Source organism: Crocuta crocuta, unplaced genomic scaffold (genome assembly GCF_008692635.1).
Source record: "Crocuta crocuta isolate KB4526 unplaced genomic scaffold, BGI_CrCroc_1.0 scaffold180, whole genome shotgun sequence".
NCBI classification, from domain to species: Eukaryota; Metazoa; Chordata; class Mammalia; order Carnivora; family Hyaenidae; genus Crocuta; species Crocuta crocuta.
In genome coordinates, this window is record NW_027527549.1 from 4,562,825 (window position 1) to 4,578,126 (window position 15,302).

The following is a 15,302-nucleotide window of genomic DNA, read 5'->3' on the forward strand; positions in this document are numbered from 1 at the left end:
GGAGGGAGGATGCCGAGAGAGAGGCAATCAGACACAAACACACTCCTGAAAAGCCAGGGCGGCTGGGTCCAGTCATCCCTGGGGTGGCACTATTTGGTTAGCTTTTGAGCAGCAAGAAATGTCCCCCCTACTTTTCTGTTCAGCGACTTTGAGTTCTCTCAGTTACAAATTGAAGAGTCATGACTAATGAAATAGCAGTATCTCTTTTTTACAAACAAGGCAACTGAGGTTAATAACTGGTCCAAGCACAGAAAGAAGGGGCGGGGCTGGAATGTGGGGCCAAGTGAGCCAGGCTCCTTCAGGAACATGTTCCTTCTCTTAGTGTGAGCTAACAGAAAATACAGACACTGGTCTCTGCCCCTGGTTCCTGGCACAGAACTCCTAGAACCCTTGGAATTTCCTAGATGATAAGAGCGCCAGGAACATCTTTTGTTCTATTTGGTCTTTGACCAAGGTTCCTAACACAGGGCTCCTAAGTGCCTTGGACCTTCCTGGGTGATCACAGTCTTTGGATACAATGAGGCTACTCTTCCTGAGCTCCTGGATAGCTTCAAGGTTGGGGGCCGGTTGCCAGAAAGACCAAGCCATAATTAGCAGCTTAGAACTTTCAGTCCCACCTCCATCCTCTGGGAAGGGGAGAAGAGATGGAGATTGAGTTAATGATCGATCATGCCTGTGTGAAGAATCCTTCACAAAACTGCCCACAACACAGGGTTGCGAGAGCTTCTGGGTTGGTGAACACCTGGAGAGTGCACCTGGAGGGGGTGCACCCCAACTCCACAGGCACGGAGGCTCCTGTACTGGACCCTTCCAGACCTCCCCCTATGCCTCTTCATCTGGCTGTTCATCGGTGCCCTTTATCACTTCCCTTATAAAATAATATGAGCTCTGAGCTGTTGTAGCAAATTATAAAACCCTACGTGGGGATCGTGGGAACCCCAATTTATAGCTGGCTGGTCAGAAGCACAGGTGACAGCCCGGATTTGCAACTGGCACCTGAAGTTGGGGGGACAGTCTCGTGGGACTGAGCCCTTTCCTGTAGGGTCTGTACTACGTGTGGTTGGTGCCAGAATTGAAGTGTATAGGAGGACACCCAATTGGTGTTGCAAAATTGCTTGGTGTGGGAAAGCCCCCCTCCCATATCCGGGCACAGAGGTGTTCTCTATGAATAGTGAGTTTTTCCTAGACAACTCTCCTAGTGTGTCCCAAACTCATCCATGCATCATAATCTCCTGGGCTTATTTTAGAAAAACAGAGATTCCCAGGCCACCTGCAAGACAAGCACTATTTTAGATCAACACAGAATCAGAATCTCTGGGGATGGAGCTCAGGGAGTAGTGTTTTAATGTAGCTAATTCCCTTTGGTCACCATTTCCTACATATGCAACCATTCTGATGGCTTGATGTATCTTTTTGTGTTCTTACCATATGTATATTACTGTTTCGTGTAAATGCACGAGTTTACGGGTCTAATGAGTTCTAATTAATTGCGCATAGTGTTATTATTAATAGTAAATACTGATAGGGAGTCTGTCATGTGCCAGGCACTTCTCTGAAAAGCAGTTTAGATACGAATTTAATCCTGACAGCCTCGTGATGCATATTACATTATTTCCCCTTTCCAGAAGAGGAAATGGGAAGAGATACCGGGTTAGACAGCGTGCCCAAGGTCCTAGAGCTATTCTATAAGGAGCCAGGTCGAGGCTGTCTGTACTCAGCTCTGGTGGGTGCCCACCCCACTGGGCGCCCCTGGGCTTCTTCAGGGATTGGAGGAGGGGTAGGAGTGCTTGAGACGCTTGAAGCAGTTGATATAGAGGAACTTTCCTCTCCCTTCCCCTCCCCCTCCTTTTTGAGAGAGAGACTGAGAGCAAGTGAGCATGAGCAAGCCAGGGAGGGGCAGAGAGACTGAGAGACTGAGGGAAACAGTGTGAAGCAGGCTCCGGGCCCAGCTCGAAGGCTGACACGAACCTCTATCCCACCACCTGACCTGACCTCACCTGACCTGAGCCAAAATCAAGACTCAGAGGCTTAACTGACTGAGCCACCCAGGCGCCCGCAGAGGTGCTTTAACATTTAAGTTGGAATGGTCCCGCTAGCAGGATCCTCTGAATATGACCGCTGGGCCTGACGCCCCTGAAGAAGACGGTCTGGTTCTCCATGTCTCGGCCGAGGTGGACTGTAGTATTTATTCCTAATCACTCTTTTTTCCCTTCCTTCCAGGGCACGCCTTCCGTGCGGGCTGCGCACGTTTCTCCGCCCCCGTGACACTGAGCTCCGCCGGGGCGGGAGGGGGCGCGGCAGCCTCTTCCGTGTGGGGGCAAGAAACCCCCCTGGAAGCTACCTGCAGCCCTCCGAGCGCCGGTAGAAGTTTAACCGCTGCGTCTCGAGAGGAAAGCTGCCCTGGTCTGTACACTGCACGTTGCCCGCCTTGGCTGACGTCCCAGCCCGCCCGGATCGCAGCTCTGGGGAGGTGCGGCTGAGCGTGCGGCCCGGAGGAGGTGTGCGCTCTCAGCCCGCAGCGGCTGGGGGGGCCCCCCTGCGCCCCCCCCCCGNGCAGCCCCCTCGCCGCAACCCCCAAGAGGGATGTATCCGGCCTTATTGCAGCAAACACCGACAAGCACGTCTTAATTTTACAAAATCCAAACCTCCTCGAGCTGACGCTGTCGATGACCAAGCAGGAACACTGAACTATTTATGCTAGTTTCTCCCTTCAGGCTTTGGAACCCATGCCCTCTGCCCACCTCGTCCCCACTCCCCATAAAATGTTCTTTTCTCTTTCTTACATCTGGACGGCAGTGTAATAAAATATAGAGAATGAGGAGTCAAAAAACCTCATGCTCCCGCCCTGGCTTAGTTCCAGATTTGCTGTAGGAGTGTAGAAGTTGCTTAACTTCTCTAGGCTTCAGATTCCTCAAGCAGATGAAATGAGGGTTGTCTGAGGTGGTCCAATCTTAAATCTTAAAACCTACGAAATTCTATTTATTCCTCAAGGCCACCTTTCCCATAAAGCTTTCCTCACTGTCTTCCTATTTTGCACCTCCTTAAACTTTATTGTTTCCATCCAAATTTAATTCACCGCTTTTGGTGAGTCCTGTTACTGTCCCTCATCTCAGTATCTCGGTGCCTACAGGGGCAGTAAGTGTCCTTGTTCCAAAGGCGCTTTCTCTTTCAAAATCTCTCGTTTCTTTGAAGCTCGTGCCATCAGACTGTTACCCACGAGGTCTCCATGATGTACTTGTCACTTACAGACCTCTCAGTCATTCCCTTGATTCCCTGGAGGTCTGGACGCCTGGGATGGATTTCCACTTCACCTGTTGACATCACCTGGATGACTCCCCTCCCGCACCCCCATCTTCCTTTCCTCTTCTCCACCCACAAGCTCCCATGATCAGATCTCGACTTTGCCAACACCAATAATTTTACCACTTTCACAATCTCTGTGTCCACTTTCCTCTCTAGATCACAACCTCCGAATCTTCCAGCCCATTACTCTGTCATGTCTAGCAAACAGTCATTTGAGGGCATCTGGGTGGCTCAGTCGGTTAAGCATCCAACTTTGGCTCAGGTCATGATCTCACAGTCTGTGGGTTCAAGCCCCACGTCGGGCTCTGTGCTGACAGCTCAGAGCCAGGAGCCTGCTTCAGATTCCATGTCTCCCTCTCTCTCTCGGTCTGTTCCCTGGTTCCTCTCTGTCTTGCTCAAAAATAAATCAACATGTAAAAAAAAAACAATCATTTGGTCTCACTGAGACCTCTAATTAATTGTCACCTGAAAATAATCAGTCACCCCCTTCTTGTTTTGCTTTCTTGTTTCTCTGGAATGGACTTTCTACTCTTATCATTATATCCACTCCTTTGCCATCACACTCGCTTATCTGCCTAAAACCAAACATGTAAACCCACCTGCCAATGTACCCGTGTTCCTTCTCCTTTCTCCTGTCACTGGCCGAAGTGGCCCTATTTACATCCAAGGTCAACTCTGACACTCAGGGTTTGCTGCAAACATCATGTTCTCTCATCTTCTTTAGCCCTTTGCTCTCCTGCAAGCAGGCCCTCTTCTGCATTGTAAGTTCTATCTTGTTACAGAATTATTATTCCCATATCAACACCTTCTAGTATGTCTGATTTTTTTAAATCTCTCCCCTGGTCACACATCTGTCTCCAGCTGCAATGCGTTCCTCTGTTTTCAGCAGAGCTCTTGGGTGAAGCTGTGCATTCCTGGTTCCCCTTCGGCCATTCTACACACAGCCCACTTCAGTGGGCCGCAGGCTCCTCCGTGCCCTGAGAGCGCTCTCACCAGGATCACCAGTGATCTCCAGCTCACCCAGCCCCATGGTTATTCTGCATCTCACTTGGCCTTTCGGGGCCATTTGACCCACTGGAAACACTGATTCTAGTTCTCCTGGTTTTCTCCTACTTCACTGGCTTCTTAGTAGCCTTTTCTGGCCCTTCTTCCGCCTGATTGCTACATTCTAGAGTCTGCCCTAGGGCCATGGTTCCCAACGTGTGATCCAACACCCGCAACACCAGCACCACCTGAAACTTGTTACAGCTACACATTCTCAGCCTCACAACTGGTCACAGCACTCACCCTGGGAACCACCCTCGGCTACTCTTACTCCTCAGCTCTACACCCAGGCAACACGAGGCCCGCCAGCTCTACCTCCAGGATGTTTATTTAGTTCCAGTTGATGTGCTTCCCACCCCCTCCGCCTCCACCGCCNCAAGCTATTCTCCGCACAGCTACCGGGGTAATCTTTTTAAAATACAAATTAGTCGTGTAACCACCCTGTTCAAAACCTTCCAGTGGTGTTTGAATAAAAACCTACATGGGCTAAAACCCCAAACACCTTATGTACCATCATGTGGTCTTATCTCTATCTGTCCCTCTGACCTCACCTTCCTTTACTTCTTTCTTTACCCATTGTCTTCCAGCTTTATGCCCACTTACCTGCTTCTTCCCCTCGAAGGGTCTTCACACTTCATACTTCACGCTTGCCACCTTCCCCTCCCCCCGTGTTTGCATGGCTGGCTCCTTCCTGTCATTCTGTCTACGCTCAGATGTCCTTTCACAGAGGGGGCTCCTACTCCCCTGATGGAATGCCATCCCTCTCCCCAAGACACTTTCCATACATCACGGTTTTATTGTGTGATAACACCTATGACAACCGGAGTTTATCTGATTTACCTGGTTATTTATTTATTGTCCAGGCCTGCCCATAGTATGTACAGCTCTATAACACACAGGCTTTTTAGCTGCTACATTTCCATGCCTGGAACAATGCTGGGTGTACAGTAGGCACTGAGCAAATTATCCTCTGAATGAATAAACTTTATAGAAGAGATAGCTTTAAAATCAGGAAGGCAAAAGGCATGTGTAAGGTAAATCCCTAAGTCACTCATAGAGGTGGCAGGATGCTCCCCCTGTGAGAGGTAAAATTAAGACCTCTTGGCTGGTTACCATCCTAGTTTCTGGGGGTTTTTTTAAATATAATTTATTATCAACTTAGCTAACATACAGTGTACATAGTGCGCCCTTGGTTTTGGGGGGTAGATTCCCATGATTCCTCGCTTACGTACAACACCCAGTGCTCATCCCAACAAGTGCCCCCCCTCAATATGGACCATATCCACAGGAGTGAGGGGTGCAAATTCATCTACACCGTTTTAATTACTCTGTTTTCCTGTTTTTTTTCCTGACCAGCCGTTAAAGTTGAATTAACTTCAGTGAAATCAGTGTGATTCCACTGTAATTACAATTATCTGGTATTATGCCATTCTTTAATTTCGGCTACCCAAATGAGATGATGTGCTGCATAACTGGAGACTACACTTCATGTTTCTCTTCCAGCACCTGCAGACCAAGAAAGTCCTGAAAAGGCGGGTAAATCTGAGTCCAACTGCCGAATTACCGGCGGCTCAAAAAAAGCTACCAGGTTCCTGACGTTTAGTAAAGGAAGCTGCAAGCTCTCTATTATATCAAGTAATAGAATGTACTAAGTTAATTACAATAAATAATAATATACAATAAAGAAATAAAATACTATAACCATCTAAAAACACATTTGCCATTTTTTCCTTTCAATCCAGAACTTGCAATCATTCTCAAAATATTTTTTGAGATACTTTGATGTGCTAAGAAGCCTTACAAAGTGCTTTAGATCTGGGATCTGTGACCCTTTTGCAATTTTTTCTGTAACCACCAACTGTACATTCAGCTCCCAGGGCCATCTTCCCAACTTCACAAAGACATAACGTTCCGTTTTGAGAAAGAACGAGATAAAACCAAACAACTGTCATACCTTCAGTACATTTTGCTACATTTTCAGTTTGGTTCTGGCCAGCAGACTCCATGACATCCACAAAACCCTTCAGTTTTGGAACACTCGGTGTTTGTGAGGATTCATGTTCTGAAACTTGTTTTGGCTGGTAATCTAGAAACACCCCAAACAAATATTATACAGTGATACTCTGGACAATGAGATAAGAACTACCGATGTTTGTATTCTTTACAGTGAACAAGGTGCTTCCCACACTCCTGCCTTTAGAAAGTACCAAATGGAAGACAGCTATTAAGAGGTAGGGATCCTTCGTTATATGATGCAACAATGGCTGCCATTAACAGGACAGTATCCGCAACGAACGCTCCCCCAGTAGCTAGTTGGTTCCACAAGACAATACAGTAGTTATCTTGATTGGGTTATGAAGCAGAGACCAAGTAACTTAGCCTACTTTTCTGGCAAAAGTAACTGAGATGTGAGGTTAACTTTTTTTAAAGTTTCCAATCTTAAATCTATTCATTATTTTTGTGTGTGTGTGTTTATTTTTTTAAATTTACATCCCCGTTAATTAGCATATAGTGCAACAATGATTTCAAGAGTAGATTCCTTAATGCCCCTCACCCATGTAGCCCATCCCTCCCTCCCACAACCTCTCCAGTCACCCTCTGTTTGTTCTCCATATTCAAGAGTCTCTTATGTTTTTGTCCCCGTCCCTGTTTTTACATTATTTTTGCTTCCCTTCCCTTATGATCATGTTTTGTATCTTAAAGTCTTCATATGAGTGAAGTCATATGATATTTGTCTTTCTCTGACTAATTTCGCTTAGCATGATACCCTCTAGTTCTATCCACGCAGTTGCAAATGGCAAGATTTAATTCTTTTTGATTGCTGAGTAATATTCTATTGTATGTATGCGTGTGTACATATATATACACATCTTCTGTATCCATTCATTTGTTGATAGACATTTGGGTTCTTTCCATACCTTGGCTATTGTTGACAGCACTGCTATAAACATTGGGGTGCATGTGTCCCTTTGAAACAGCACACCTTTAGCCCTTGGATACATACCTAGTAGTGCAACTGATGGACCATAAGGTAGTTCTATTAAACCCACTCATTACTATGAAAATGTAGTTCATTATTAAAATGGATCTAAGAAGCCAGTGGGACATGAAATACATTTAAAATATATCTATCAAGGACTGGGGATGCAAATAGTAAATTTCAGCTTATATGTGGGCCACCCTGGCTGAATGGTGGTGGCTGCCTGGAAGGGTGCTGAGAAACCTGTGGTCTCACCCGCTGTGAAGGAGACAGTAGGCTCCATTGATTAGGGTTGATTAGGGAACAGGTGGGCACCAACACCATCAGCCTTCAACTCTGATTTCTCCCCATTTTGTTTCCAAGTCATTTTTCCCAGCCTTAATCTTCACTTTGCAAACTCTGGGGTAATCAGATGTTTTCTTTGGCTCATTCTTCAGCCACTGGGCCTCTGGTATTGCACCGTGCAGTAGAAAATTCCTCTGTCTCAGTATTTTCATGATCCAATTTATGAAAGTTTCATATCCGTTTATGAAAACGAAGCACTAAATTTCATTTCTGCCCTTAATTCCCCAACATCCATCTCTTGAAAAGGAGACCTCATTCTACACATCCATCACACCATCATCACACCCAAGAAAACTTGCAAAACTTTCACAGTGCCCTCAACTGTATAGTCCCCAACTCAAACTTGTACAGTTGCTCTGAAAGATCTTTTATAGCTGTTTATTTTTTCCTCAACTCCGTTTCCAAAGTTTATGTATTGTAGGTAGTTTAGATACATACCTCTTTAGTCTCTTTTAATATAGAACAATCATCCCATCTTTCTTCTTTTACTGATACTGACTTTTTGGGAAGAATCCAGGACACTTGTCTCATAGAATGTCTACATTTTGGACTTGTCTGATTGTTTCCTCTTGGTTAAATTTCAGTTAAGGATTTGGCCAGAATTCTATATAGGTTCTAGATGCTTCATATTGTATTTATGAGAAAGCACTTACTGTAGGCTGTCACAACTGCTAGAAGTTTGACCACTTGGTTGGGCTGGAAAATGCCGTCTCTCTCCACTATAAAGACACACTTTCCTCCTTATTATCGGGTATTATGTGAGGTGATACCTCCAGTCTGTGTTTCTGCCCTGGTCTCCACGAACCCTTCATTAGTCTCTTGATTTGTAAACCAGTCAGATCTTCTAAATGTTCTCAGGTAAAATTTAAGCACACCGGATGAAAACGAAATTCGATTTATATCTTGGTTCCCTCATATAACTCAGTCAGATTTGTAGTATACAAGTCACAATAGGTTATGTCATCAGCCATTACTGAGACAAGAGGTAGTAGGAACTAGTTCCGTCCCAAGAGGCCATTGGTAGGTATTCTTCATTTAAGCACATTCATAGGGATAAGGAGCTGCAGAAACCCATTACCTGGAGGAAGATCGGATGTTTCCTCACCAGCTGTTTTGCCTGCATCTTCGGCTGCCTTTGTAAAAGGAGGCAAGTTTTTGGAAAGGGTGTCCAGGTAATTCAACTGAAAGGAAATCCAAAAGACTTACTTCAGACTTAAGCACCTGCCACAAGCATGTTAAGTTGAAGAGCAAGGATGCAGGCATTTTTTTTTTAAGGCTCTGAAACTAAAAGTTTTTCAAGAGACTGTTCAGCTCAATTCTATATTTTGTCAATCTGTCCTAACTTCCTAGAACTTCTTCTCAGGCAGCTTCCAGTTAATAATAGCATCTGGAGCATTCACAGAAATACAAGGAGCTCTGAACACATGAAGATATTCACTTTGCTGAAATGTTTCGGGGTTTGATAGGAGTGCTCTGTGTCCTTGGGTTTCCAGGAACTCGCAATAATTTAGTGCTGTTTCCGCAGCTGATGGGTGCAGACATTTTAATGGAATAAAAACTTCAACATGAAATTTATAGGATAAAAATAGGGAGAATTCAACCCCAAAAAGAGCTTGAAATGATGGATGAGGGTGATTAATAGTGATAATGCAAGGAATGTGGGTGGAGTGGTAGTAATAAATTAGTAAGACCTGAAATTGGTTTTCCCTCCAAATGCTTGTGAGGACATGGATTTGAAAGGTAAAGTTAGTTAGTTGGGCTGATGAAGGAATGAAATATCAGGAAAGGTTGATTACAAAATAATATATGCATTGTGTCAACTTTTATAAAGATTCTTACTCCATTGTTGTTAATTACATTCAATTACCTTAGGCTGACATAACTTGCTCACTTCCGATTTGAAGTAGGGTGATATTACTTTGTTCCTAATTTCCATTAGGTAATTTTTTGTGTTGTCAATTTCCTTCCTGGTTGGTATTTCCATAATGATGCAAAAGAAGACAGAATATTTTACAATGTTACTCACTTGTGTTTTACCTTTAAATCCTGCAGAAAATGGGATCACTAACAATAAAACTGGTAAGAATGAACTCATCAGACAATTTTTTTGTCAGCTTGTTTTGGTTCATTTTCTGCTCTTTGTAGAATCAGTCACATTTCTTACTTCAAAAACCAGGCTTTCATTTAAGATATGAAATAATGATACCAGATGGGAGTTTGGTTTTACAGTTGATCTCAGAAGACTATGGTTGACCTTTTTTGTGTGTCTTTCAATTCTCTGAGGTTTAAATGCCAGCTAGATTCTACCAATTTCCATGATTTCAATAGCAGGAGTAACAAAAACTAAAACCAAAACCTCAGGAATGGTTTATGCATAGTGGGATCAGTGATGACAAAGTAAAATAAAAGCAATCATGATAATTCTGTCAATTGTCTTTCCAGTATCAGAACTCTATAGTGGGGAGACGATAGACCAGCTAAAAACTTCACTTCCCAGCCTTTCCTATATATAGCGAAGGCCAATAAGAAGTAAACTGTCACTGGGTAAGATGCCAGATAACCTTTAAAGAGACCTAACTCAGCTCGGAGGCTTTTCCTTTGTCCTTGCCTCAGCTCTTTTCTCACTTCCTGAGATGTGGATGGAATGGCTGCAGCTGTGGCAGTGATTTTGCAACCATGAGGCAGCCTTGAGGATGGAAGTCATGTGCTCTGAATAATGGAACAGATAGAAAGGGGAAACCTGAGTTCCTGATGATGTGGTGCTGCCTAACATGGACTGCCCACTTCTGACTTCTTTGACATCAGGGAAGATAAACTTCTTTCTTGTTAAAGCACTGATTTCTGGGCTTTTCTGTTCAGTGTAGCTGGCCCTAATCTTAGCTGAAATCGTTTTCATTTTTAAGTGCTAATTACACATCAGAAATTTTACAAAGTGCTTTACACATTTAATCTTGTAATAATTCATCATGCCCCTTTGGTCAAAAAAAAAAATCAAGGTATAGAAAAGTTACATAACCTACCTTAAATTGCATAACTAGTAAGAGGTAAAGTCTGAGTTAAAACCCAGGTTTTAACTCATGACCTTGACCTTGATAAGTGCTATTAGTCGCCCAGTGTGTGAGCTGAAAGATACCTCGGATATTAGGTGGCTCAATTGTTCTCATTTTACAGATGAGCAAACTGAATTCCCGAGGTACCTGGTACTAATGGAAATCAGTACATTGGGAAATGCTGACTTATACAAGGTTAAATACGTTTTGTTATGATAGGACTTAGTGTACACTGTGGCTCTCTAAAACACAAGGACAACCAGCTGGCTTCACTCATCTGTAAGTGACCAAGTTGGAATGGATTCTTGGTCTGCTGGCTCTAAGACTAGTGCCTTTTCTCTCATGTTAGCTGGCCTGTCAGGAAATACTGACTGAATCAAACTATCATCTCACTGAGACAACTTTAATTTCCCATTAAATTGTCTTATCTCTCCTGCCTCGCTGGGTTCATCATCCATCTATAACAGTGGGGCTACTGCTTGTCGCTCTCAGGACTGTTCTCACAGAAAAGTCCTCCCCTTGATGACCCCCCAACTCCTCTTTGCATTCTCCTTTCTGATTTTTGCATGGAACCTAACCCTTATGACTCACCTTCAGGGTCCCTGAGACTTTCTCATTTCTTTTTTTTTTTTAAGAAAAAAATTTTTTACATGTATTTATTTTTGAGAGAGAGAGAGAGAGAGAGACAGAGACAGAGCACAAGTGGGGGAGGGGCAGAGAGAGAGGAAGACAGAATCCAAAGCAGGCTCCAGGCTCTGAGCTAGCTGTCAGCACAGAGCCTGACGCGGGGCTTGACCCCCCCAGCCATGAGATCATGACCTGAGCCTAAGTCAGAGGCTTAACTGACTGAGCCACCCAGCCGCCCCAAGACTTTCTCATTTCTTAACCCCACCCCCACAAACCCATTTCCCATGCTGCCAAAACTTCTCTTTCAATGACCCAAATCTAACTGTGCATTTCACTTTCTTCTTCAAAAACTTTCACTGGCTTGCGTTCTCTACCTGTAGGTTAAAATCTGAAAGTGTTAATGTTTCAAAAACTTTAAAAGTGTGAATGGATAACACATACATATGATTTTAAAAAGCATTAAAGAGTATGTAATGAAAAGGAAGTCTCCATCCCACGCTGTCCCCTAACCTCTCAGTCTGCTACCCCATGGGCAATTGTGGGCACCGGTCTCTTAGAAATCCTTTCAGGGATATTCCATGAGACAACATATACCTTCTAGTTTGCCCTTGAATCCAGGGGTGGCCCATGAGGTGCAAGGTCTCAGTTCACCACTTCTCCCACACATTCTGCAGGGTAACCCAGACATTTTTATAAAGAAACTCCATTCTCCCTCCAGTCCTTTTGGAGAGAAGCCATGCAAATGTGTGCAATAGTACTGTGTGGACTACTATATCCTCAGTAAATGTGTGTAGCTCCCTTTCCTCACAGGGTGGTATCCTCGTCTAGGGATGAAAGGAAAGCAAAGCACAGAATGCTCTGAATGCATTCCTCACTGAGTTAGAAGAATCCTTGGATGTTTACGACTAGGCTCTGCATTGAGTTCTAGAATATTTACTAGTATATTCGAATTGCCAGAGAACAGAGAATACCTGAGAACTTCCTTGCTTATGAAAAGGAGACCATCTACATTAGAGTCAAATGGGCTTCCTCTGGGGATAGTGACAGCCTCACTCATAAGCTGAGTAGCCTCTTGGCAAAAACATAGAAGAGATTCAGGTAGCGGCAGAGAGCCCAGGTGGTAGGACTTTTCGACCCCTCCCACTCTCAAGGCCCTTGACTCCACAAAACAGGGTGTTGTCACATGCTTATAGATACTGTACTGCAAGATGGAATTACCTCTTTTTTTCCAACTTTTCTCTCCAGGGCTTTCCTTTTGTTGTTTGCCTGCGTGAAAGGAAAGTATGATGAAAAAGGGCAAGGATCTCAGCTTCCAAACAATAGAATAAAAACTTCCACTGGATGATAAGTTGTTGGCAGTGTAGGAGATGATCGGCTGAGAATTCACTGATGTAGTCACCCAGAGTTATGATGCCAGATCTCTCTGTTTCCCCAACCACTGTATGCTTAATACAAATTGGAACACATTAAGGGAGCAGCTTACCTCCATTTCCTTTCAAGGAAATCTGTATCCATTGTTTCTGGCCGACCTTCTGGAGAGGTAGGCAATGATTGCTTGAATAAATCAGCTAGGTGGGCTGCAACTTTAAAAACAGATGCGTTTAAATGTCTCCTCACATCTTTACGGCAACAACACACAATCAGTGCCTGATTACTCACTGGAGAGGTCTTCTAAGAGCTCATATTTCATCTATCAAGTGTTTACTAGAATTTTCATGACCAAACTGTAATATACCAGTACACCAGACCACTTTTATGAAATATCCTATTAAAGCACACACATCTTACTGTCAAAAGGTAGACTAGTGACATGTCATTTGTCCCACATCATTTGTGTTTTACCTAACTGAATTTCTTCGTATCTGAAACACCAAAATTTAAAAAACAGTAACCATTTTATTGAAATTGTTTTTCAAAAAAAAAAAAATCTAAGGATCTGAATCTAAGTATATTAACATAATACAATGGTTTGATAATTCTGGCAGTTACTCTGAGTTTATGCCTCAGATTATGATCTCAGTGGGATGTTAACAAAGATTAAAAAAAAAAGTTCCACATTCTATCTGAGCTTGGGAAATGTTGATTTATACAAAGTTAAATATGTTTTGTTACCGTAAGACTTAGTGTACACTGTGGCTCTCTAAAGAAATAAGGAAATATGCAGCGTTATCCAAACTTACTTTCTCATTAAATTCATTTTTGGTGCAGCCATTTCATAGACTAGTGTTTCAGGAAATTCTTTGGGGAGCATTGACTTAAAATCACCACTACAGGGGCACCTGGGTGGCTCAGTCAGTTAAGCGTCCGACTTCGGCTCAGGTCATGATCTCATGGTTTCTGGGTTCAAGCCCCACATAGGGCTCTGTGCTGACTGCTCGGAGCCTGGAGCCTGCTTCGGATTATGTGTCTCCCTCTCTTTCTGCCCCTCCCCCACTCATGCTCTGTTTCTCGGTCTCTCTCTCAAAAATGAATAAACGTTAAAAAATTTAAAAATATAAAAAAATATAAAATCACCACTAGTACTATTGCAGCTGTAAGTATGCAGGGCCCTGTTTGACTCCTGCCTCTGTTTGTTTGTGTGTTTGGAAATATGTTTAGTTTGTCCTTCATTATTAGGCCACCTGCACATGTACCTCTATGGTGAATGTACTCTCATGCCAGAGATCACAAATTCAAATGCTACAATGGATAGTTACCAGATAAAATATAGGGCATCCAGGTAAATTTGAACTCCAGATGAACAATGAATAACTTTTTAGTATAAGTATGTCCCAAACAGGCCATGGAATATACTTATACTAAAAGATTACTTGTCATTTACCTGAAATTCCAATTTAACTGAATCTTCTGCATTTTTATTTGCTAAATTTGACAACCATGGTGTAAAATGGGCTGCCCAGGTCAACGAGTGACAAAAGAGTGGCTGCTGTGGGCTGTAATGGATTCTTCTGTTCACGGTCATTCTAACGAGGCAGCTGTTAATCCTCTTCAGCCAAATGTCACAATGTGGTAATGTCACATTTCAAGAGATGGAAAATTGAGATAAAGAAAAATAACTGGGCAAGCCAACACTGTGGGGGACACACAGAACGCATCCGTTGCTGGCGTGATATATTCTCCAAGTAAATAGGCTTTGAATGAGCATATTTTCCAAGAGTAGACCACTTGAGCTATATATACAGGGTAAAATAGTGCAAGGTTTTGGTGATAACTGTGTAGTTGCTCACTGTGTGGGTGCATGTGTGTGTGTGTGTGTTTGTGTGTGTGCGTGTGTCAGGAGAGTGAATGTTGGCTGGTTGATTCTTTCCCTCTTCTGTCTTAGCTGTGTTGGAAATACAAGCTAAGGTTGAAATAAAAGTCAAATGTCGACTGTTTTCATTCAACAAATGAAAGTTAAAGGTAAATTAGAGGCAGCCACATTTTTCAAGGATCTCACAATTTAGGCTGAAAAAAATATATAAATAAATAATTATAATACAACATGGCCAATATGACAACATATGTGTGTATATATATATGATATATATACATATATATCATATATATATACATGATACTTTGCTATCAGATGAAGGAATGGCTGAGAAGTGTATTTAAGATTTTAAATATTTTGCAGAAAAATATTAAATATAGTTACCTTCGGTTACATGACTTTTTGTAGTTTCTTCCATTTTAGGGAATGACTGAAACGAAGATAGAATTCCTTAATGATGATGATTATATTACATACAAATTCACTCTGTTTTACAGCATTCTTCATGGAAAATTACTATGCAGTGAATCAGTTTTTTGATGCCAGTACAAACTGTATTTGAGTTTTTTAGTCATTCCTTTCACATAACAGATTTTTTAAAACTCCAAATCATTTCAAGTTGTAGAAATTCCTTTTTCCTCCTCCTTCCTATTTCATTCATTAATTCATTCAACATTTCAATCAACATCATTTTCTCTGA

The 15,302-nt window shown here is 42.8% G+C and overlaps 1 protein-coding gene across 1 annotated transcript in view; it reads right to left on the reverse strand.

The window, feature by feature from the left end:
• SPAG17 (sperm associated antigen 17) overlaps positions 1–15,302 on the reverse strand; it is a 234,340-nt gene that overhangs the window by 36,196 nt on the left and 182,842 nt on the right. Inside the window, exons 38-43 of the mRNA XM_077767475.1 lie at positions 14,987–15,032; positions 12,833–12,932; positions 12,568–12,615; positions 9,540–9,639; positions 8,751–8,853; positions 6,302–6,433 (exon numbers count right to left, since the gene is read on the reverse strand). Of these exons, the coding sequence (XP_077623601.1) occupies positions 6,302–6,433; positions 8,751–8,853; positions 9,540–9,639; positions 12,568–12,615; positions 12,833–12,932; positions 14,987–15,032 (529 nt within the window). The remainder of the gene's footprint in view (positions 1–6,301; positions 6,434–8,750; positions 8,854–9,539; positions 9,640–12,567; positions 12,616–12,832; positions 12,933–14,986; positions 15,033–15,302) is intronic.